The 26,432-nt window shown below is 38.8% G+C and overlaps 1 protein-coding gene across 4 annotated transcripts in view; it reads right to left on the bottom strand.

The window, feature by feature from the left end:
• ptprn2 (protein tyrosine phosphatase receptor type N2) overlaps positions 1-26,432 on the bottom strand; it is a 612,886-nt gene that overhangs the window by 52,678 nt on the left and 533,776 nt on the right. For all 4 annotated transcript variants that reach the window (XM_062984600.1, XM_062984602.1, XM_062984601.1 and 1 more), the window contains one exon: positions 19,258-19,452. In XM_062984600.1, the coding sequence (XP_062840670.1) occupies positions 19,258-19,452 (195 nt within the window). The remainder of the gene's footprint in view (positions 1-19,257; positions 19,453-26,432) is intronic.

Genomic DNA, 26,432 nt, shown 5'->3' with positions numbered 1-26,432 from the left:
GCCATATGAAAATCTGCTGAAAAGCTCAAAACTAGCCAATGCACCTGTATTTCTAATTAAATTTATCTTTTTTTCTATATAATGATGCATTTAGTTGCTTAGAGGAAAGGCTTTGTACTGAAAACCTTTCAAAGGTAACAGATTATCAGGCAATTAGTTTGTCAGTTATTCTAAAGACTAGACAATTTCCCAGTATTGTGTAGTATTATTTCATGATTCTTAAGCAAACTTCTGTTTGCACATATTGAGAAGCAATGAAGAAAGCTGAAAGCACCAGTGTTAACAAGGATTAAGAGATGTGTGGATTGAGGATACTCCACAACTACTAGTTTCACAAGTTGTAAACTTCCTATCTTTTACATAGGAAATGATATGCTGATTGACTGCTAATTAAGGATATTAAAAGGATTGTCACAGAATGATGAGACATCTATCCTCAAAACTGTATTCAGGGTGATTCAGTGGAAACACTAAAATAGTCATTTCATTAAAAAAGTTTTTTTTTTATTCATTTCTCTATAGCATGTGTCCAGTTTTGCTATATTATGTGGAACCAGTTATTGTCTGGAAGCCTAATCACTCAAATGCGACATCTTCTTGGTCAATACTGGAAAGGGGAGCAACCAGGTTTCTACTGGTGACAGGCTTTCTATTATAGAGGCAGTTCATATCAAAATATGGGAAAATAATTTAGGTGTATACATGTGTTTGGAAAAGATACCTGTGAACAAAGTCAGTTGTTTAACGTGTTATGAATTGCTGTCAAGTTGACATCAACTTATGCTTACTCTATTAATGAGATACCTCCAAGTCACCTTGTTATCAACAGCCCTCAGGTCTTGCAGTCTCAATGACGTGGTTTCCTTGATTGACCCTACCATATGGATATAGACTTCTTCTGTTCCTACTGCCTTCTACCTTGCTAAGCACTGCTGTCTTTCCTAGTAAGACATATCTTTATAAATTATTGCTAAGTATGACCCTCTGTTTATTCAACTGAACTCTAGTAGACAGAATCTAGCAAGCATAATAATGAAAAATCCATTCAGAAATCAAGATGCTACAGCCCATCTTTCCAAGCTTATTATTGCTTTATCAAGAAGGATTACTGTTTACATTAAAGATACTATCCCTTCAAAAATGGCCCTTTCATTGGCAGGAAATAAATGTCCAAGTATGTCAAATTAGCCCAGAGAAAGAAAAAAAAAAGCTTCTAGCCTGTTGGGTGATGAGATATAATCTCAGATCTACAATATTTTGTATGCTTTTATTATCCATTATCCTACTGTATCCTAATTATGTTTGCATATGAGATAGGTTGTATAGTTGCATGCAAAAGCTTGGTTGGCTACTGCAGAATAAACTGAATTTGAAAATTATTTCTATATCAAGAAGGCTTATCGTCAAATCCACCCCCAAAATGATAGCTAACATGACAATACTTATGTTTCCACAAAGTAACAATTGTCTATAAGAAGCCACAGCGGGTCTACAGAACTACTGTAGTAAATTCAAGGTCACTTCCCCTCATGATATTATGCTTTGGAAAAAAATATCTTTCTTATATCCACTTTGTTGAAATTGGTATGCAGTCTGCCTAGATTACTCTTACAATATGGTTAACCCTGCTCCAATTTCATTGCTACATTATATCAATACTAGTATTGCTACAAAATACAACCAAGTAGATAAGGCATAAGATCCATGCTTTTGATCTGAAATGAGTATTCTCTAAATGCTCCCAGACAAGAAGAATTTGCAAGCATGCTCAACATTTGCAAACCATATGCATTTTAGGCCAGTCCTTATCTTTCAACTCTAAAATGATTTTAATAGAATCAGAATGGGTGACAAAACCAGCTAGAAAAGTATCATCTCCTCTGTTCTCAATGCTCTTAAGTACCTTTAAGATATCTTTTCTTGCAGTTAATATTCATATTAAGGCAGTTGCCTGATTTGTTTCTACAAGGGAAGTGCTAGTGCTTCATATGAGCAGAGCAGCTGTCCATGGTGCTGAAATATATCACTGTGTGCTGACATTCAAACAACTTATTCAAGGCAGCGAAATGCTGTTTTAAGTCAACTGAAGGAAAATACACTATTTATAGGGCTGAAAAACAATTTTCTTTGAACAGTATAGATTTAATGTATTTGCAAACTCCTTGGATGCCAACATCTGCTCGAACATCACTTGCAAGTGAAAATTATATATAGGATCTTCAGTTATTGTAGGAGCTATGCAATGTGGAACTTCATGTGTTCCAAATATGTGACATTTTTAAACCAAAGAATATGGGTACTTCTATGAGTATGTCAAGGCTGTATGCTCACTGAGATTGCTTATGTATAGGGTGAACTAATTTTATATTGCTAATATAATGTTTTCTGACAATTAGTTATACCTTATTATTAGCAGCAGTCATAGCCAGTGTGGTGTAGTGGTATGAGCTTTGAATCATGACTCTGGAGGCCAAGATTCAAATCCCCATTCAGCCATGAGAAACAGCTAGGTGGCCTTGGGCAAGTCACAGTCTCTCAGCATCAGAAGCTAAAGACAAATCGACTCGCAACAAATCTTGCCAAGAAAACCCTGTGACAGTCAACTCAGGCTTGCCAGAAGTTGAAAATGACTCAAGGGCACACAACAAAAATGACTGGAGGTATATGTGGTTTTTATGAACAAATACCTGAAGTTGTACAACTCATTCAAACAAGTTAGACCCCATGACAACTAAGATGAGATACTCAATTCCTATGTTATTTACCATCAACAGGTATCTCCAAATAGGTATCTCCAAACAAAATGTGAACATAAAATACTATATTCTGCACACTCCAAGTTCAACTGTTAGTCCCAAGTGGGCTCAACTACTGAATCAAAAGGATTATGTAAATGCTGAATTATAATTCAATAATTGGCTAAATGGGCCCTCTCCGATTGGGGCTTGCAATTAAGTTTAAGCCTTTGCAGCTTCCCCCACTCTCAAATGTTGTGCCTATTCTCTTGAGCCATTAGAATACTCTTATTCCTAAATAAAAATTTCTGGGTCTGCTTCTTTTTTTAAAAAAATCAACAATCCTGAAACTGCCTCCTTAGTATTTCATAAACTGTACGTATTATTGTTAGAAATACTCCAAATATACCAAAACAAATTAGCATTGACTCACACACTTTCTTACAATATTTTACCAGAAAAAAGTATACAGAATTTTCTTCTAAATCACTATAAAATTTCAGTTTCCAAAACTATTTTCTCATGTTTATGGCGCAGATTTCACAACTCCTTTGAATGTGTAGCTGTCACTGAATCTCTGCCAGTTCCAAGCAAGGTAAGGATACAATAATTCATTGTATCAGAGCCTTGAACAAAGTCAGCATTGTCAGTTTTGGGGAAGTATGGATCAGACTTCCCTCATCACTGGTCATGATGTATGCAGCTTTGCCTTCCTTTGTATTGCCTATCTACTCTAGTGAAGAAGGGGGGAAGAAGGAATCCTATCCTTTTCCAGGAACAATTATAGCACTGTTTGAAGTCTGTTACTAGAAATGTAGCTAAGTCACTAATATGTAAAAGAGATTGTTGCCAGATTTTTGTTTTCTTGTATTACAATTTTAGCCTACATTTCTATAGGAAACAATGCTCAAGTTAACAATATCATTAAAACCATTTAAAACAACAGAACTGTTAAAATCAAAATAATGTAGTTTAAAAGGCTAAATTAGGAGATAAGGCTTCCTTTTTCATGTGCCCATGGAGCAGAACCACAGAGGTAAATGCCTTCTCAAGACAGCCTCTCCAAAAGATCTTAACCAGGAAGGTTAATAGCAAAACAGTGAAATACCTTGGATAGACAAGTCTTTGGATGGTCAGTGCCTTACTGTTTGCTTTCTATATTTTGCTCTTCAAAGATTGCCCATATACAGTACATTGCAGAGCATTGGTAACTAAAACATGGGTGATTATTATCAAATGAGTGCAACTCAGGAAAGATCACTTAGCTGAAATTATGCAAAAGTACTTATTGTAATTGCTGGCAACTATACATTTAGGGATGATCAAGATTAAGAAGCATTTCCAGACCCCAATTTAACAGGGCACACTCTTTTCCAGTATAGATTGACCCAGATTTTACACTGATCAACAGCACCTGTGTTGCCAGGTTTTAATTTCAGCTTGTTTTCCTCGATTTATCTTATTACCAGACCAAAGCAGTGGTCAAGGCTATAGACTGGTTCCTTGGCATTAAGTAACAAAGAGCAACACTGTTTATCACTGTCTAGAAAGGCATAATGAGGATCCTTAACTTCAGCATCAATCTGCCCTTGGCATATTTGATTGTGAAGGAGAGTTAAGGGCTGACTACTGGTATTGTAGCTTTAGAGCGGTGAAGTACAGCTTTACATTGAAAAGGGATGCTTCTTCAGAAGTAAAGGCCTTACATTCTCCTTGTGATCACTGAACAATGGGAAACTTTCTTTATCTTTCTAAGCAGAAAAGTTTAAGAACAACTCAAGCCCATATTTATTCATCGGGAAAATGACATGTTATATGGATTGCGACACGTTATAAACAGCAATTCTACTCTTATATATTCTTCTTCTCAACCTATGGGTCCCCAGGTGTATTGTCCTACAACTCTCCAGAAATCCCAGCCAGTTTACCAGCTGGGAATTGAAGGTCAAAACATCTGGGAACCCACAGGTTGAGAACCACTGTTTTAGCTAATTCCAAAAGAATAATTTCCATGCAAGAAAGTGCAACTTCAGACTGGAACACAGGCCTAATTAAGTCATACAGATAAAACGACTTACATATTTTGCTTCAACTGAAAACAGACTTTTGCAAATGAGACCAAGAGTTCACATAATTGTATCTGGTTGAGCCTTCTCCTCTCTCTAATGTGGAGAAAGACCTACTTCCTTCAGTGCTGATATAGATGACCTTAGATACAGATGCTGCTGAGAACAACAGCAACCATGATAGGGAAAAATTCAAGGAATGTTAAATCAGTCAATATACCTGCTTGTGCCCAGGATGATGGCCACAGGGATGCACACCAGCGTCCCCTGAAGTAAATGCCAAAACCCACCGAGCCCGCGGCATCGGATGCCACCTGCAAGGTGTCCTGAAGCTGAAGTTTGTTTTGCCAAAAGGAGACTCTATTAAAGTCATCCAAAAAATTCTGCCAAACCCCTAAGTCGTTACGAATTTCCCTGTTTATCCGTATTCTGTGGTGTGGCCACACAACCCCCGATATGGCGTCACAGAGTCTACATAGAAATGGCCTACCTGAGACAACTACTCTGCATGCAAAGCTGAGATGCCCTATGAGACTCTGGAATTCCCTGAGTGTTGCCTTATGCCTTGCAAGGAATGATTGTATCCTGTCCTTAAGATCAAGCACTTTATGCATTGGCAGGCGTGAGAACTGATGTACTGTATCCAATTCAATTCCCAAAAATGTGATCCTGGTGCTGGGGCCCTCTGTTTTTTCATGTGCCAATGGCACCCCCAATGATGCTGTTAACTGATTGAACTGGTCCATTAAAATAGCGCATTGGCCTAAACCTGCTCTGCCTATGAATAAATAATCATCCAAATAGTGAGGTGCATCTATCAGTAGAGGGGAACAACATATTCTTAGCGGATCTTAAAAGGGATTCGGAGCTCGCTCTGGAAGTGAGGGGGGAGAAAAGACACTAGGCAGACGCCCGAGTCTTTTCGTGGCAGGAAGTGGGGGAGAACTTGGATCGGTGTACACCATGGCACCCTTCCATACTGGGGTGAAGGGGGGATTTTGGGTTATCTCTGTAGGCTCTATGGCTTAGGGGGTTCCCCAAAATATTTATTTATTTATTTATTATTATTTACAGCATTTATATTCCGCCCTTCTCACCCCGAAGGGGACTCAGGGCAGATCACATTACACATATAGGCAAACATTCAATGCCTTTTAACATAGAACAAAGACAAACAAACATAGGCTCCGAGTGGCTTCGAACTCATGACCTCCTGGTCAGAGTGATTCATTGCAGTTAATTGCAGTTGGCTTGCTCTCCCGCCTGCGCCACAGCCCGGGCCTAATATCTCCCTTAGGGCTTACCTTGGGGGGTTCGCCTCTCTCCTAGGGGGCTTTATGGTCCGGGGGAGAGGTGCCCAGGGACGGCCTTCCAGTAATGACCGGCCGGGACAGCAAACCATCAATGTGGAGTGCCCCCGGGGTCAGGTGTTTCGCCCAGGGGTTGGCTTGGCAGGTGGTCCCAAAAGATACCTGGCCTCACCATTACCCATGTTGCAGTGCTCTCCCCGACAACTAGTCAATTATCTCAATTACCAGTTTTATAATTAGATCAATAAATGGCCCATTTATTTCTCCACATCTTGTGTCTGGTCTCTTTATTTCGCGGTGGGGATTCAACATATTAATCTGCAATAGCACTGTCCAAAGGTTGTAGTAGTTGCTAAGACAAATGTGGTTATTACATACTATGTTCCTCCAAAGCCAAAAACATTAACATCCTATTTCTTGCATATGCGTTCTAAGATTGAGAATAGCAATGTTTATTTGGCTTGATGAGACTCGGAGCAAAAATTGTGGTAAAAAATGAAAAAGAATAAATGTGGAACCCATGAGCTCATCTTCTGCATCTAGCCGATGAACACATTCTCCAGAGACAAATTCAGTAAATTAACACTTTTGTCATAAACTGTCAGTTGCCTTTCAGCATATAATGTACTCATTTCATACCAACAGAAAAAAACATCCCTCTTTGTGCAATTCTGCCCTCCCTGCAAGATCTTCTGACCCTTTTGCAGAATGCATTAAAAGCATTAAAATTTGTTTCCAGGGAGGTCAGAGAGGAAAATGTTATATATGACTGTACATTGTTTTAATTATCTATTCTCTAAAAGCACCGCAGAAACCAATAGCTGGTTTCATTCTCACCATTTGGAGGACTAATGGGTCTTTTGCATCTTTCAATGCATTATATCTAACCACATTTAAGTCTTGAGCCCTGCTAGACCAGCTAATACATCACCACAATGATGTGTGCCAATCACAACAACAGGGTGCCACAAACCATGTTACACCACAGTTTTAGAGACATTAATAATGGCAATGAAAGGCTTTTATGAATGCCTATTAAGGTTTATTAAAATATTGTTTGGTTAAGTAACTTTCTAGCCAGTCACCTTCAAGCCCACAACACACAGAGAGGATAAAGATAAGCCTTTTCACCAATAACACAGTCACTTTCTAATAAAGAGTTGTGGTTAAGATAAATAATTTTCACATTTAGCAATATGAAACAAATAAAAATCTAGCACATATCAATTTACAGATGCAGTACTAGTAACAGTTGAGCCAAAATTATATTCAAGACGCACCACAAAGCTGCCTTCGTTCAAAGTATGGGCTGCCAAACTCTCTTGAGAAATCACATTTTTATTGTGCAGGAAAATCAGAGTACCTTTCAGACTAGGAGAGGCAATGAAATTATTAGCCTAAATGGCAACCTTGTGCTCTATTTATCTAAATTAATATACTATTGATGCAATGGCTACTGCTGGATCTCCTTTCAGTAATGTTCCCGTAATAAGTTTTGCACTGTGTAAAAGGATTATTTCAATCCAATCAGCAGGTGCTGGGATCAGTGTGTGTCAGACAAACACTTGCTAATCTGCTTTCTTACAGCTCCCAGCTGCCAAAGGTGCTCAGCAAAATCTAAATGAAATAGCTGGATAGAACCTGGTGGGAACTAACGCAGGGCTTTGTTTTGTCTTCTTCCCCAGATCTTTGAAACACTTGAAAATTACATTTTATTTCAACCATTTTAATAGTTCAAAAGAATAGTATTTTTATAGAAGGAAATGCAATTGAAAATAGGAATATTGAGTCAAAATTGCAGAACTACTAACACTTATGGGGATAGTTAAGTAGGCAATAATTTTGCAATTCTGATTTAGAGACTGATAGCTATCATTGTTGGGCATGTTGACCAGGAGCTTCACTGAGATATGCATTAAACTGTCCCATTTATCATGCCTAGTACTTTGGCTCAGTCATTAGCCAGAATAGGCACTGCACTCAAGAAACCAGAAGAAGACTATGACTTGGAAAGTCTATGAAGGAACCAGACAAGATAGAGCATTGAACACTAAAGTTAAGGCTGTCCATGCATTCATATTTTCCATGTCTATGTATAGTTGTGAAAGCTGGATAGTGAAGAAAACCGATAGGAAGAAAATCAAATACCGTATTTACTCGATTCTAATGCTCACTTTTTTAAACTAAATTACCTGCCCAGAATTAGGGTGTGCATTAGATTTGCATAATATGGTAAATACTTTTTGGGTTTCAAGGTTTTGAAAACTGAGGTGCGCATTGGATTCGATGGGGCATTAGACTCAAGTACGTATGGTAATTTGAAATGTGGTGCTGGAGAAGAGTTTTATACGGACTGCTTGAAAGACAAATAATGGGTCATAGAGCAAAAAAAATGAGCTCTTCATAGAAGACAAAATGACTGGACTGAAACTAGTCATGTAGACATAATTCACTAGAAAATACTAACATGCTTGGTAAGGTAGAAGACTTACGAAAGAGGTAGTGCATTTTAGATGGACAGACTCAACCAAGAAAGTCATACTCTTGAGTCTGCAAGATGTGAGCAAGGCCCTTGATCAATGGTTTTCAACCTGTGGTCCCTATATGTTTTGACCTTCAACTCCCAGAAACCTTAATAGCTGGTAAACTGGCTGGGATTTCTGGGAGTTGTAGGCCAAAACACCTGGGGACCCACAGGTTGTGAACCACTGTCCTTGATCACTGGGTGACTTGGAAGTACTGCTTATTTTTTTAAATACCAACTTGAAACTACAAAACAACGGGCAAAGCAAACTATTCTCGTTAATTACAACAATATAAGGCTAAAGATTTTGATCTAATAGAAGATAGGTATTGAGAAAACAACATGGAGGATTGTTGACATGATGACTGTCACCTTGAATCCATTGAGAAGACATACAATAGCCCTATGACATTGGTGCCAAGCCAGTTATATTTGGTGACCACTGGAGGAAACAGGCACAAGGTCTCATCAAACAAGGTATGTGAAAAATAGGTATGCAATTCTTCATTCATTTTTTTCTAGAAAGTAACAATGAGTAGTTTCAGCAATCATTGCCCCAATGCGAGAAGGTCTTCAAACCATACAGCTTTTGAAGAATATTTGCAATTTGAGATTCATCTGCACAATATTCCCATTACTATACCGAAAAATGCTGTCTTCTGTACAGAAAAATGCTGTTTTCAGTGCAAAAGTCTCAAACTGCAAAGATAATTGTCTGTGCAAGATTTATATCAAGATTTCACCACACTTGAAAAACATTGTTTTTAAAAACAGTTTCTGGATTTTTCTGAATTTTCTTTCCATTTTGGGTGAGGAATGGACCATAATTTAGGTTATAGCATGCCATTGAATCTCAGCACTACAGAGGCAAATTTAGTAGTAGAATGGGATGCCGTCTTCACTCCACCCACATAAAAGTTGTCTTGTCCGTACTGTAGACAGTCTGCTCTTACACTAGAGGAAATTGCAGATTACAGGCAGACCCCAAGTTAAAAGGGCCAGATAGGTTCTGTATGTTTCTTCTCAAGTTGAATGTGCATGTAAATTGGAAGAGGTACATTTTAAAGTATAATTCCACACACACACACACACAAGCTTTGGATAGCATAGGGAAGTGTTAACACCTCTGTGATGTTTGTTTTGCTGTCTGTGCCCCTGTTCAGAAGATTTCGCCTCATGTTCAGTCCCTGTGATAATGGGATTTTGAAAAATTTGGCTTGTTGTGGACACAGGATTGGTTATAAAGCTTAAGTGAATTTCCCTTCCGAGGGGTAGATTTCTATCCCTTCCTGTTGTCTCACCACTGTTCCCAACTAAGAGTTGTTTATAAGTCAGGAACTGCCTGTATTCACGTTTGACCATTTGTGACTGTAGTGAGAACATATGCATACACGAACATATGTGTGACAGACAAGCAATGAGCCTTGATGCATTAGAGAAATCTGATTTATTGCCAAACTAAATGGGAGCCCCTGGTGGCGCAGTGGATTAAATCGCTGTGCTGCTGAACTTGCTAACCGAAAGGTTGGTGGTTCGAATCCAGGGAGTGGGGTGAGCACCCGCTGTTAGCCCCAGCTCCTGCCAACCTAGCAGTTCGAAAACATGCAAAGGTGAGTAGATCAATAGGTACCGCTCCAGCGAGAAGGTAATGGTGCTCCATGCAATCATGCTGGCCACATGACCTTGGAGGTGTCTACAGACAACGCCGCCTCTTCGGCTTAGAAATGGAGATGAGCACCATTCCTCAGAGCCGGACACGACTAGACTTAATGTCAGGGGAAAACCTTTACTTTTACTTAAAAGGGATGTATCTCAAATGAAAGGGATGTATCTCAGTTTTCCTGTAACAGAACCCTGGTATCTCTGGTACTTGACAAAAAGGTTTGCAAAGACAGCAGCTTTGGCAAGACACTGGAGGAGTCAACACTTGAGCTAAATAGAGAAAAGTTCTGATTCAGTAAAAGGCAGCTTTGCAGATCCTTAACTGCTTGCCACAAATAATTAAACAAGCATTAAATTTGAGAAGGCGCTTGCATATGGGTGCCCCATGCCTAAACCAGAACATACTTTGCTAAAATGACGTTGTTTAGGCATTTGTGTTAGAAACCAAGTTATAACATGGTACCTTTGAACACATTCCCGAATGTTGGAACTAATCTAGCCACAATTTATTGCACCCAGCCACTAACCATGCATTATACTTAGGCATGAACCACTAAAACGTCTACAATGAGCACTTCCCTTTTTAGATGTAAAAGAGTGTGAAATAGAAAATTAATCAATTAATCTAACAGTAGTTAGATTAATTTGTTTTGTCTGAGCTTCCCAGAACTGCTGTCTAGACAAAGTATCTTGTTTTCAGATCCACTTTCTAGTTTGCTGCATCCTATAATCTCACCGAGGCTTATAGAAGTTAAAGTCCAAATCACAAGGAAAGCTCAAGACTTGAGAAGGCTGATCTCCTTATCCTCAAACGGTGACCAGGCAAATCCAAAGTTTTGGTTGGGAATTACAAACAATCCTTCCATACAAACAGCTCTACTCAGTAATGCAGAGAAGCTGGACTGGATTTTCTCTTCTTTCCCAATCCAAAGCAAGCTGACATAAATGGATCCAACTCAGGAGAAAATATTCCTGCACATAAATTTTATGGACATTTAATGAGAACTTCAAAATACATTTTGAAAATAAGGTTGTAAAATTAAAGTTTAAAAGTTTGCATCCTCCTTTTGTCACACTTTCCTTCTCTTGCTCTCTATATAAAACCCATTACACACACTGAAATTCCTGGCTTGAAAGGGCATTACCCATTTGTATGTCAATAAAATACATGAAAAAACACATTACTGTTAGAAACTAGGTTTAATGTATTGTTGAAACCTTTCATGGCCGGAATCACTGGGTTGCTGTGAGTTTTCTGGACTGTATGGCCATGTTCCAGAAGCATTATCTCCTGATGTTTTGCCTGCATCTATGGCAGGCATCCTCAGTCATTTGGACTACACAGAGAAGCCACTGAAATCCACAAGCATGTGGACAATTTCAACAGAAAGGAGGAAACTATGAAAATGAACAAAATCTGGCTACCAGTATTAATAAACTATAAAATCGGGACAGTAAATAAAGAACAAAATAGGAATTCCGGAGAGGAAACAATCAAGGCCAGTTAACACCTCCCATCAAAGGATTCCCACAGGCAAGAATAAGCCAGGCTTTGAAGCTGCAAAACCATTCAATGCTAATAATGGTGACCAATTACAACATTCACACTTGCCTCCAACAGACAAGAGTTCTTTCTCCCACCCTGGACATCATTCCACAGATATATAAACCCTAGTTGCCTAGTTTCCAGCAAACCTCACAACCTCCGAGGATGCCTGCCATAAATGTGGGTGAAACATCAGGAGAGAATGCTTCTGCAACACGGCCAAACAGTCCAGAAAACTCACAGCAACCCAGAAGCTACATTTGCTCAGCATAATGGTAATTATTAATTTAAAGTGCTTCTTTCTACCTACATTTCTGGGACCTCTGAACCCTAAATAAAATCCCTAGTTATAATGCTTTGTAAAGACAACTGTAGTACAGCAAAATACACGTATATAATACAGTACTTCAGATGTTGGGTGTTCTGCCCCGCTGCTTTATTTCAGACATTATTACTGTTTGTGTATTGTGTTGCTAAAACCCAAACCCCCACATTCACACACAAAGAGCTCTGAAGCCATTTACACATGAACAGCTTCAAGCCCTATCAAATATTCATTCATTTGAAAAAATATTAGCACCCTGCTGTCAAACTTAGAGAAAGGAATGCTGAACATGAGAGATAGTTGTTCTAATGGCAAACAATGTTCTAGAAGCCTCTTTCGGGGGGGGGGGGAATGCTTTTGTCAAAATTATTTTAATAGGAGAGACTTAACAATTTTAACATTAGCCATTAATCCTCTTTCATTTGAAACGATGCTGATAACAATTTTTTGCTTGTCATTCAAATGGTAAGTAATAATTATAGATTTGGGGCTTCCATCCCGGCTTCATTAATAGTAAAATTGCATGGAAGTCTGAAACCAAGTCAGATATGATACATCTCGAAATGCAATTTCCATAGCTTTCCTTAGTTATGTATAATTAATTACAGAGTTAATAAGGAGAGAATGGTAAAGAAAAGGAGTTTATTCACCCAGGCTACCTCCTTTATCAAATTCCTTTCATGCAGTTTCCTTTTCTTCTGCAAATCTGGGTGACAATAAGACCAGAACTGAATGTGTATATCCCTAGCATTAGCACTCTATGTTTTAAAACGTGTGTCTTAATACAGCAATATCGAAAGGGGGGAAGAGGGAGAGACCCTTTGTATTTGCTTGTATAGAAGCTCCGCTGATTTCCTTCAATGCATTTAAAGATAAGTTTTAAATTGAAAACCCATTCAGACCTATTTTTTTTGTTCTGCAAATCAGAATATTTTATTTTATACAATCTGGGCCAAATAAAGCAAACGCTCTTTCTTTAACCTTTAAAAAAATTCCAACCTAATAGTATCTGTTCTAAATTTCCTGTTCCAAAGATGAACATGAAGTTCAGCAATAATGCTAATCGAGTAATGGGTGCCGAAAACAGCAACTGTGGGAGGTATATGCTGGCGTGCTACTTGGGTACATCTTCACAACTGCAGTCTCTTCTCCGAGATGTTTGCTGATAAAATGAGTTACTGCCAGGTTTCTAGGCTATTTTTCTACATCTGGGTCAATTATTTTTGTTGAAGGTAGCCATTGCTTCCCTTTGCTGTAACTCAGTGGTTCTCAACCTGTGGGTCCCCAGGTATTTTGGTCTACAACTCCCAGAAATCCTAGCCAGTTTACCAGCTGTTAGGTTTTCTGGGAGTTGAAGGCCAAAACATCTGGAGACTCACAAGTTGAGAACCACTGCTGTAACTGCCTCCTCGTTTCTTCATTTAACCCCCCAAAAAGCTTAAAACAAGCTGGAGGTGGTGGAATAAGCGTAAACAAGAATTTACACTCCACATCAGGTTCTTGGGATGTGTTTCTAAACTAAAGTTCCAATACCGATGGGAACTCCAATGCCATGTCCACAATCTCAGAAATTTTCCACTCTGATCTTATCATTACAAGGTTATTTTCAGAATTTGGGGTAACTCATGTATCGAGATATAAATGAAGATTTAGCGGGAAAACCCAAGTAAAGGGTAAGAATATACAATGCCATAAGAACTTGTATTATTTTGAATTGTTGTATGGTCCTGTTTGTTATGTATATCGTATCGTATTGTATCGTATTGTATTGTATTGTTTTATTATGTTGGAAACCCCCTGAGTCCCCTGAGGAGATAGGGCGGTATATAAATAAAGTTTATTATTATTATTTTATTGTATGACACAGCAAACAAGATAGATATGCTGGATTTCGTTTCACAAAATCACAAGTCGAACACTTCCCAAGTGTCTAGGACTGTGTGATGTATTATTATTATTATTAATAATAATAATAATAATAGTAATAATAAACTTAATGGCAAGCTACCTCCTTGATAAAGAAATGGGAAAGTGAAAGGAAATAGCTGCCAAAGACAGAAGAAAAAAGATGAATGTTGAAAGCGTGGACTAATAGATTTGCCTGGATAGGTTATTTCTATATTGAGAGTCTATTTCAGGCATGGGCAAACTTGGACCCAACAGGCGTTTTGGACTTCAAGTCTCACAATTCCTACCGGGTGTTTAGGAATTGTGGGAATTGAAGTTCAAAACTCGTGGAGGGCCCAAGTTTGCCCATGTCTGGTCTATCTTAAGATGTCCACAGGGACAGAAGAACTGCTTGTAGAAATCAATGGAGAGTCCAGAACAGAAGGCAGATTCAGAATTTAGCAGAAAGTGGACTCAGTCAGAATCACAGACCTACCCTTGGAAAGGTAAGAAACATAACAAAGACTGACATTTTCCGGAATGTCCATTGGAAGCAATAAGTGGGAATGAAATGGAGGAAACAGGCATACTCCACACAGCAATATTTTGTTTCAGGTCCACCTATATGTATTTACTGTGATGTTTCTTATTCCCTGAAGCCACTTCATAGACTTAGTTTGAAGGACACCAATAAATAACTTAAGAATACACTTTAAAAACCTTGAAACAATGCCATGTTGACCTTAGCTGTATAAAATAGAAATGTATGTGTGTGTGGAATAACTGTTGAAAAGATATTGACAAGCTGGAATGTGTCCAGAGGAGGGCAACTCAAGTGTCTGAAGAACAAACCTTATGAGGAGCGGCTTAAAGAGCTGGGCATGTTTAGCCAGCAGAAGAGAAGGCTGAGAGGAGACATGATGAGGGCCATGTATCAAGATGTGAGGAAAAGTCATAGGGAGGAGGGAGCAAGCTTGTTGAGCAAGCCCTGGAGACTACGTCGCAGAACAATGGCTCCAAACTACAGGAAAGGAGATTCCACCTAAATACTAGGAAGAACTTCCTCACTGTGTGAGAGAGCTGTTCAACAGTGGAACTCTCTGCCCCAGTGGGTGGTGGAGGTTCCTTCTTTGGAGACTTTTAATCAGAGGCTGGATGGCCATCTGTCGGGCGTGTTTTGAATGCGATTTTCCTGTTTCTTGGCAGAATGCAGCTGGACTGGATGGCCCATGAGGTCTCTTCCAATTCTATAATTCTATGTTCTTTGATCATATAGAGCCACCAAGTTGAGAATCCAAGTTACAACTTTCAAAGAAAGGTCCAAATCAGTGTTTTGTTGTGAAGTGGAAAGAACAAATTGTTTCTTTTTGCTTGTCTGTGTAAACATTTGCATTTAAATATAACTTCCCCCCCCTTCACAGCATCTCTCATATATAGATTTTATGTATTATGACTGAATGCTGACATCCGAAGTAATTTAATCAAAGAATGCCACTACTGAAAAATATTAACATCATATATACTAGATACAATATAAATTCAGAAATAAGACCCACTGCATTCAATGGCCTTTGTTGCAAAGTATTTCCCATATTTTAAAGGATTTATAGTGAAAACCAGAAAGATTTTTAAAAGAAAAAATATTTTGGAAACATGTTTTATGAATAAATATTACTTGATATTCTCATGTCCTTTGTGAAAGACAAGACAGCAATATAATGTTTGTTTAAAGACCGTCAAAAAAGGAGAGTCCACCATCCTCAGAGACAACCTGTTCCACTAATAGTGAGGCTTCCAAGCTCTAGTTCCTCTTTCCTTGCAGAGAAGACACAGCTGTATAAAATCCCACATTATCTACTTTGATCTGGATTTGAACCCTGATCAACCCTGAACCCTGGATTTGAATATCTTCCTTGATATTCTGGGTTATATGGCTGTGTGGAAAGACCCTATATCCCTACTCTATTTAACTGCTGCTTGCAAGAAAGGATATATATATCTGTACACACACATGCAGTGGAAAGTTTGTGTAGTAAGAAAGGATCCAGTGACCAATAGGATGCTAATAATAAGAGAATAATCTGTGTACAGATGTATGAAAGTTTAACATACTCTAATACAGGGGTCCTCAAATTTTGAAGCAGAGGGCTGGTCCACAATCCTTCAGATGGTTGAGGGGCCAAATTATCATTTGAAAAAAAAATACGAACAAATTCCTATGCATACTGCACATGTCTTATTTGTAATGCAAAACAGCAGCAGCAACAACAACAATGAAAGAACAATGCAATATTTAAAAATGAAAACAATTTTAACCTACATAATCCTATTAGGATTTCAATGGAAAGTGTGGGCCTGCTACTGGCCAATGAGATAGTCAAGTTAATTAGGATTGTTGTTGTTGTGTGCCTTCAAGTCATTTCAGACTTTGACTGAGCTGAAGTTCAAAATTAATTATTTATTTACTGCATCTATTTACTACATTTATATCCCACCCTTCTCACCCCGAAGGGGACTCAGAGCAGCTGTATGTACATACAATATATTATATTATTAGCATAGCACAATATTAGCATTATATATTACTATATTGAACTATACCACGATACTGTAATATACTATGTAATATATAACATATAATTAATATTATTATATGGTATTATTATTAGTATTATATTGTATAACATAATACTATTATCAATATCATATACACACACACACACACACACACACACACACACACAATATATTATATTATTAAAACTGATATAAAAATATTATATTATAAAACTGAGGGTGGAGGCCAGGTAAATGACCTTGGAAGGCCGCATCTGGCCCCCGGGCCTTAGTTTGGGGAACCCTGCTCTAATATATACATAATGGAAAGACATCGCTGACAACTACATGCAAGCAATGCAACACCAATATATTAAATGTATACATACATACACACACACACCCTTTTAAATGCCTTTAAAAATACTAGAAATACCATCACTTGGCCAAATATCATCCTACATTGACATTTTAATTGTCATTTAATTAAAACAAGCCTCCTCAACTCTGGCCTCCTGAAAAGAGCAGGTATTTTGCCTGCCCTTTGTCATCCAAGAGAGAGTAGAAGAGAAATTTTCTGCATTATTGCAATTTGATTGTTTTAGTTGCACTAGGTTTCTCTCTCACGCACAGTCCTTTGCACTTCTGATTCCCAAGGCTCTGTATCATTTCAATAGCCTTTCTTTGAACCCTCACAACCTAATGCATAACACATGTTTGAGAGCTAAAAAAAAACCCAACAGTTCACTCAAGGTTGAATAACACCAGTGGAATGCTGGATAATGAAAAAGCACTACTAACTAAATGTAAACATAGTAATAACCATGAGATGTTTCTAATAGCAGGTTAGTTGTTTTGTATGGTGCTAACTGATCTTACCCCAAAACAGGCATGGGCAAACTTTGGCCCTCCAGGTGTTTTGGACTTCAACTCCCACAATTCCTAACAGCCTACTGGCTGTTAGGAATTGTGGGAGTTGGAGTCCAAAACACCTGGAGGGCTGAAGTTTGCCCATACCTGGTATATACAAATTTATACAAATCAGTCTTTTTACTATATTTTACAATAAGGCTAAAAACCTGAATTATTTAGAGTCATAGATAATCACGGAGTGGGAAGGAAACTCATGGGCTCAAAGCGGGATCAGTGCTCCATCTGAAGCTAAAGCACTCCTAGCAGATACCTGTCCAGCCTCTTTTTTAACAACAGATTCCATTGCCAAACAACTCCTACGATCAAGAAGGTCCTTCCAATCTTCACTTGAAATCTGTTCTCTTATAACCTCAAACCATTACACCTGGTCCTACTCTCTGTAGAACAACTTCTCTGTGATGTGTTTAAAGAGTGAAATCATATCTCGCTCTAACTTATCTTCCCCAAACTGAGTATGAACAGCTCCTTCAACCTTTGCTTATATGCTTGACTCCCCATATATTTTATCCATCTCATTGACCTCATCTGAACCTGCTCCAACTTGTCTGTAACTTTCTTAAAATGAGGCATTCAGAACTGAACACAATACTCCAGATGAGACCTGACTGTGGAATTATTACTTCACTTGAGAAGGAACCTTGCTTCTATTAATGCATACTAAAATAACATTGTGGAGCCCCCAATGGTACAGCAGGTTAAACTGCTGAGCTGCTGAACTTGCTGACCGAAAGGTCAGTGGTTCAAATCTGGGGGGGGGGTGAGCTCCCACTCTTAGCCTCAGCTTCTGGCAACCTAGCAGTTCGAAAACATGCAAATGTATGTACGTATGTATTTATTTATTACAATACTTATATCCTGCCCTTCTCACCCATAGGGGACTCAGGGTGGCTTACAAAAAAACACAGTATAAAAATATTACAGGCAATTCAATCAGTTAAAAATTAAATACATTAAACATTGATAAAAATATGCATACAAATACATAGTTGGCGCATTTCGAATCTGATAACTGGTCTGTCATTGAGTTCTAAGATGGTGATAATTGATGCTGCTATTATTAATCGAAAGCCTGGTCCCACAACCAGGTCTTGTCTTTCCTACAGAAGGATAGAAGGGAGTAGATCAATATGTACCACTTTGGCTAGAAGGTAATTGTAGTCCATGCAGTCATACCGGCCACATGACCTAGGAGGCATCTACGGACAATGCCGGCTCTTTGGCTTAGAACTGGAGATGAGCACCAACCCCCAGAGTTGGACATGACTAGACTTAATGTCAGGGGAAAACCTTTACCTTTACTTAAAATAACATTATTATTTTTTTGCTGCAGCATCTGAATGCTGGCTTACATTCAACTTATGATCAACAAAAATCCCGAGGTCCTTTCCACATGTAATACTTTAGAGCCAAATATCTCACATCTGATACCTGTGCATTTGGTTTTTGTGGCCTAAATGTAGATGTTGCATTTGTTACGATTGGATGTATTACTTTCAATTTTCTAGTTTATTTTGATTAATCTAATATTAAAACTGATAACCCAGATTTTTCACAATTAAAAAACAACAAAACCCAAAAACAATTTAAAAGGATACATTAATAATATGAGAAATAACTATTTTGGCTTTTAAATGGAAGGGCTTTAAAAAAAATGTGTTCAGAATTCAGTTGAGGCTTGTTGTTCATTGAATTCATCCCATTTCAGTGCCTTACCAATATCATGTGACCTGTGGAGATGTCCATGTTGGATTGGACCGGCTCTTCACACCAAGAGGAAGTACTACTACGCGCAGAAGGACTCGGAATGGGTCCATCGCTGAACTGTGAAGATATGCTGTTAATGCGAGAAGTATGCAGAGGCTCTGGGTGATCCGATGACTTTACTGACATACGCTGACGGCACAGCTCCTAAGAGACAAATAATGGTATACAATTATAAGACAGCATTTAATGAATCATCTCTCAAAGTATACATCAAAAACATAGACTTGTTACAAAAGCCAAGCCTGCACCTACAGAGTGGGCAAAGCAGAAGCTCTGAATTTGTCTTTGTGAAGGCTTATAACATGTATTTATTGCTCTGTTTCCATAATAGATTTACAGATTAACTTCTACTATATCTCATGCAGAATGTGATGGTTTAAAATGTACATATTTAGAAGAATAGTTTTTTTCATGGGATGGCTTATTGTCATTGTGATTTTTTTTTTAAAAAAAATAGTTCTTAACTATTTTAAGTTTGTGCATGTCTAACTAAACACCTAACTGTTATGTACTTTTGGACTTCTGTTATATTCATTTTAGCTGTACTTTCAAAAATCTTTATTTGTTGCCCATGTTGAAAAAAATGGGCTGTAGCAATAGGACGAAGGGCCTCTACCTCAACACCACTATATGAATGAGTTCTGAAAATCAAATTACTAAGGAGTTATTTTTGGATTGGTTATACTTGCAAAGACAATTTCTTGGCAAAAATATGAAGAGCTATTCTGCCTTTGAAAAGACTTCAGACTTTCTAAAATGACTTTCAAATGAAGGCAACATATAAGATGCAGGTGGACCGCATTTGTCCATCAAGATGTTGCCAAACAGCTTATTCCTATCAACTCTAGCTAGCATAGCCAATGGTGAGAAATGATGATGGTTGTGTATGTTTGTATATGTTTTAAATGCATTTTGCTATTGTATTTTATGGTGTATTCTGGGTTTGATCCCCATGTGAGCCGCCCTGAGTCCCTTTGGAGAGATGGGGTGGGACATAAGAATAAAATTGCTGTTATTATTATTATTATTATTATTATTAGTCCAACAGCACTTTGCGGGCCACATATTGCCCTTACCAATGTTAGCCATGAGAACTGTTGTAGACATATATATCTGAATGGTACTCCAGGATAGATTTCTGAGAATTCAATTTTAATATAGATTGTGCCTATGTAAGATGGGAGTCCTCAAAACTCCAAAAAATCCTTTCAAACTGCAATTGTTATTCTGCAACAAGGTAGTGAAAAATTCATCCACTTTGGTCAGTTTACAATGGTATTTCAACAGGAGACTCACTACACATTGGATATCAGAGAAGTTCCCAACAAAGTTTCCTTAATTACTTTGCTTGTACGTTTTGACAGTGTTACAATTCTAGCTACATGGATTTTTAAAAATGTATCTCTCTTCTCTATTTTAACCCCAAAGGTCACAGAAATATATAATGAGGATTGTTATTTTACATACATTCTAATGCAAACTCAATGCATGTTCTTACACCAAACAAAAATGTATCTCTGACCCACAGGAAAAGGATATCAACAAGCTTAGGACAACTTTTCAGAATGAAAAATTCTATTCTTAGAATCATAGAATCATAGAGTTGGAAGAGACCTCATGGGCCATCCAGTCCAACCCCCTGCCAAGAAGCAGGAAATCGCATTCAAAGCACCCCGGACAGATGGCCATCCAGCCTCTGCTTAAAAGCCTCCAAAGAAGGAGCCTCCACCACAGTCCGAGGCAGAGAGTTCCACTGTCGAACATCCCTCACAGTGAGGAAGTTCTTCCTGATGTTCAGGTGGAATCTCCTTTCCTGTAGTTTGAAGCCATTGTTCCGTGTCCTAGTCTGCAGGGCAGCAGAAAACAAGCTTGCTCCCTCCTCCCTATGACTTCCCCTCACATATTTGTACATGGCTATCATGTCTCCTCTCAGCCTTCTCTTCTGCAGGCTAAACATGCCCAGTTCTTTAAGCCTCTCCTCATAGGGCTTGTTTTCCAGACCTTTGATCATTTTAGTTGCTCTCCTCTGGACACATTCCAGCTTGTCAACATCTCCCTTCAACTGTGGTGTCCAGAATTGGACGCAGTATTCCAGGTGTGGTCTGACCAAGGCAGAATAGAGGGGGAGCAGGACTTCCCTGGATCTAGACGCTATTCCCCTATTTATGCAGGCCAGAATCCAATTGGCTTTCTTAGCAGCCGCATCACATTGCTGGCTCATGTTTAACTTGTTGTCCACAAGGACTCCAAGATCTTTTTCACACATAATGTTGTCAAGCCAGGCGTCCCCCATTCTGTATCTTTGCATTCCATTTTTTCTGCTGAAGTGAAGTATCTTGCATTTGTCCCTGTTGAACTTCATTTTGTTAGTTTCAGCCCATCTCTCTAGTCTGTCAAGATCGTTTTGAATTCTGCTCCTGTCTTCAGGAGTGTTGGCCATCCCTCCCAGTTTGGTGTCGTCTGCAAACTGATGATCGTGTCTTCTAACCCTTCGTCTAAGTCGTTAATAAAGATGTTGAACAGAACTGGGCCCAGGACGGAGCCCTGAGGCACTCCACTCGTGACTTCTTTCCAAGATGAAGACGACACATTCTTGCCCCCAAATTCTCAGGAAGGACAAGGCAAACATGGTTCAATGCCACCAACATGTTTGTAGACATAAATGTGAGTGGCATGGGGAAGGAGCACAGAAAACTGTAAATCTGTGGCTTACACAGATTTGCCTGGGAATGGGAGTTGTAGGGTAGAGTGCTTCAGTTCAGGGTTGTTGTTGTTACTATGTTTAGTTATGCCCCACTTTTTCTCTCCATAAGGAGACTCAAAGTGGCTTACAATTCAAGCATTTCAATACAATTAAAAATATACAAATATACAAACATTAAAACAGGATTCAATATAATTGGTATTAAAAATTCAGTTAAAATCTCTTTCTGAGCTATGGACACCCAGTATATTTGCATGAGTTACTCAATACCTTCCTACCTTTTAGCAATGATTACAAAATATAAAAGGCAACCATAAAACAGCCTTTAAAGGTACTGACATTCATAAGATTTCTCACAAAATAGTGCAAAAACAAATTCTGACCTGATGTCAAAATAATCATGATGCTAGTGCTAGTTACACTTCTTTAAAGAAGGTGGTCATGTTAAAAAGAGATGGCAGTCCCACGAGTACTATCAAAATATGGGGAGGATAAACATTGTGCACTGAGTTTTTCAAACAATTGCCTTCTTACGTTACCCTTTTTGTTCTTATGTAGCAAAAATATAGCCATACAGTGCTGGACTCCTTTTAAACAGGGATTTTTGTTGTTCCTTCCTTGTCTGGTCAACAGTAAAGAGAAATCCAGCCTGTCAAGGTTTATTAGACATCAGATTTCGTACATGGACACAGTGCAAGGGCAGAAGTTTAGGTTGCTCTGTGATCCATGTTAGCTAAAGTCCATTGACTTTTGTGTGGCCAAGAGATGCTTACAGAATGCTGTGCTTCTAACTAGCTTGTCCATGTTCAAGGTGGTGCTGCAGTTTGCAACTTTGTGTATACCTTCAGAACGCACTGGAAGGTATGTTTACAATATCATATAATAATATTAGTAATTTGCAACCAGTATGGCATTTTGAATTATTCTTATCTGAATATAAAAACATATGTGGCAACATGAGAACTTTTTTTTTCAGAATGGGCAAACATCTGTTAGAATACCAAGTATAGTTACATTTTTACCAAAAGTGGAGCTTTCCCAATAAAACAACCACAAGTGAGAATTTATTGGACAGCTCCAATAATTGTTGCACATTGAATAATCTGACAAGTGAGTTGAGGTGCATGCAACTGGAAACTTCTGTCTTTGTTCACAACCTGCCTTGAGTCATAACCATCTGTTTCTATAGTTGGTTTTCTAGTACTGTGTGGATTATTGGCACTAAGAGGGAAGCATTTGCAAAAATAAAGCATATTATTCCTTGCTGAGAAGTTCAAAAGCTAGTTAAAAACAAGAACTCCTGTGGAAATTAGAATTCCTAAATGCACCCAAGGAAGCAGAGCCGGTCAGTTCAATATGAAATAAGAAAAATAGCCAAACTTATGAAGAGTACACTAGACACTGAGACAAATATTATTTTAAAAGCAATACTTATCTGCCGAGTCTGTCTTCCTCCTTTTGTTACTAATTTCTACTGTTAGAAGGCGCATGAATGATTCTTACTTCTCACTCAAGTTTCATACACTTCTTCTGTTGCAGCACAATAAAATACCCTGAGACCCCTTGGGGAGATAGGGCAGGATATAAATAAAGTATTTTTGTTGTATTATTATTACGAGGGTTGAATGAAAAGTAATGCCTCCACCTTCGTAGCTCCTCAACAGATGGCAGTACTGATATGCAGCAGGTACTGGCTTGTTCAGTCGACTCTCCTCTACAGTTCCATTTGGTGGGAAGCCTTAGTATTGAACGGTTGTGTTGTTAAAGTGCGAAGTATGGGACATTGAGCAGACCATCGGTCAATGGTGTCCCCTACATTCTCATAATGCGAGAGGAGTTCCTGGCAAATTTCAAGTCTGTCCACTTTCATTTCAGGTGTCATGATGCTGGGTACCCATCGTGCACATATCTTCCGATAGCCAAGCAAAGCAATAATGTGACCCAAACGTTCTTGTGAAATGCCGATTATGCTTGAAATTTCTCTCTGAGTGATACGAAGATTGTCCTGAATCAATCTGTCGACCTTTTGCTTGTGAAACTTGGTGGTTGCTGTCACAGGACATCCTGCTCTTTGTTTGTCACGCAAGTCAGATGTTTCCACCTCAACATCTTTAAACTTACTTGCCCAACGATGCACAGGACTCACATCAACACAATCACCATAAACAGCTTGCATTCTCTGATGAATCTCCTTTGGGGTGACACCTTCTGCTGTCAAGAATTCAGTGACTGCACGTTGCTTGTCACATTGACCGACCGTCTGCACAAGGTTCCATACTTCACACTTTAACAACACAACTGTTCAATGCTAAGGCTTCCCGCCAAATGAAACTGTAGAGGAGAGTCTACTGAACAAACCAGTACCTGCCGTATACCAGGACTGCCATGTGTTGAGGAGTTACGAAGGTGGAGGCATTACTTTTCATTCAACCCTCGTACTAGACCTAAAAGTTACTTCTTGTAGCATATATAACAGTATAAGCAAAGGGAACCTAATTATTAAAGTAAAACAATTACTCTTTGCTATTCCTTTAGAGTGAGCAATCTTTCTACTAACACTGGTTAGGTGACCACTTGTGTCAGAACCAGCAAGCTATTGTCCAAATATAACATGCTGGAAAAAATGCATGCCACATCTATTAGAAACCGGTTTTTCTCACAATAAGAACATGTAATGCCATTCAAACTCATAAGAAGTTTAAAATGAGGGGTTTCCAGAAAGGAATACAATACAAAGCAAACAGCATGCTCCCATTTGGGTCAATACTTATCCAATATTTAGCAGTCTGATTGGTAAATTGTATCCTGTCAGACATGCCTGACATGAAAAAGCAGCAAACCTGAGGACCAACATGCATTTTTCTGTCTTGATTTATATTACAAATGCAATTTTTCTTCATGTGATGTAGACTGCCAGGTGATCAATTTCATTTATACAGATGCAGCTCAAGGTTTGGGGTTACTCGGAGCTGAGTGACAACATCTCTTATACTTGTCCTAGATAGATTATTTGGATCACAAGCCGTCTTAGATATTTCAGTATCTCAGATGAAATATAAATTGATGCTTCTCCCTATGCCTCTATTTTGTTCACCCTGTAATACAAGCATGAGCAAACTTCAGCCTTCTGGGTGCTTTGGACTCCAACTCCCATAATTCCTAACAGCCTACCGGCTGTTAGGAATTGTGGGAGTTGGAGTCCAAAACACCCAGAGGGTTGAAGTTTGCCCATGCATGCTATAACAGATCCCGAAAGTCCTATAGCTATGATGGAAGTCTAAGACTTTAAAGAAAATATTTTTGGAAAACATACTAGAAATGCACACTGTATTACAAAGAATATTTTCCCCACCAAATTTTACAGCTAGCTTTGTGAAGCAGAACAACCTGCAGAAGTCTTTGCCAGAGTTGGGAAAACAATCCCAAACTCTCACCATTATGGCAGTCCTGCTTAAAGACCTGGACCATTTATCAGTTCATAAACCATTATAGAGCCTCCGGTGGCTCAGGGTGTTAAAGCGCTGAGCTGCTGAACTTGCAGACGGAAAGGTCCCAGGTTCAAAGCCGGGGAGCGGAGTGAGTGCCCGCTGTTAGCCCCAGCTCCTGCCAACCTAGCAGTTTGAAAACATGCAAATGTGAATAGATGAATAGGTACCGCTCCGGCGGGAAGGTAACGGCGCTCCATGCAGTCATGCCGGCCACATGACCTTGGAGGTGTCTACGGACAACGCCGGCTTTTTGGCTTAGAAATGGAGATGAGCACCAACCCCCAGAGTCGGACACAACTGGACTTAATTTAACTTAAGGTCACCTTTACCTTTACCTTTTAAACCATTAGCTGGAGCCCCCAGTGGCGCAGTGTGTTAAAGCACTGAGCTGCTGAACTGAAAGGTCGCAGGTTCGAATCCTGGGAGCGGATTGAGCGCCCGCTTTTAGCTCCAGCTTCTGCCAACGACTAGACAACATCAGGGGAAACCTTTACCTTTACCTAAACTATTAGCTACTGATTCACGGTAGGTTTTCAGAACAGAAAAACTGTTGTATCCATTGAGCGCAAATATGATAGTGGACCCAATCAATTAGGGGGGAAATGGGTCCCCACTTCAAAGATACTGAGAAGCAATGGTCTATGTTATTTCCAATAAAGATTTAATATCCTTGAGCTATGACTATCCATTCACCATACTCAATCTTCCAAAAAAGTATTTGAAAAACTATTTCTTAATTTGCAGATATGATGTGTGTTATAAACAATTGAAGATACACTTCTATAACAGATGGGATGTAGCTTTGATGATCAATACCAGTTTCTCCTTCCTCTCCCAGTTCATGGGCAGAAAAATCCATAAAAATCACAGAAAACCAGTTTTCTGTGTGACATAATGAGTCCCCTATGGGGGAAATAAAAGTGGGGTATAAA

The sequence above is a fragment of the Anolis carolinensis genome, chromosome 6 (genome assembly GCF_035594765.1).
Source record: "Anolis carolinensis isolate JA03-04 chromosome 6, rAnoCar3.1.pri, whole genome shotgun sequence".
Taxonomy (NCBI): domain Eukaryota; kingdom Metazoa; phylum Chordata; class Lepidosauria; order Squamata; family Dactyloidae; genus Anolis; species Anolis carolinensis.
The sequence above is the reverse complement of the archived record's forward strand: the minus strand, read 5'-3'. Positions and strand labels throughout refer to the sequence as shown.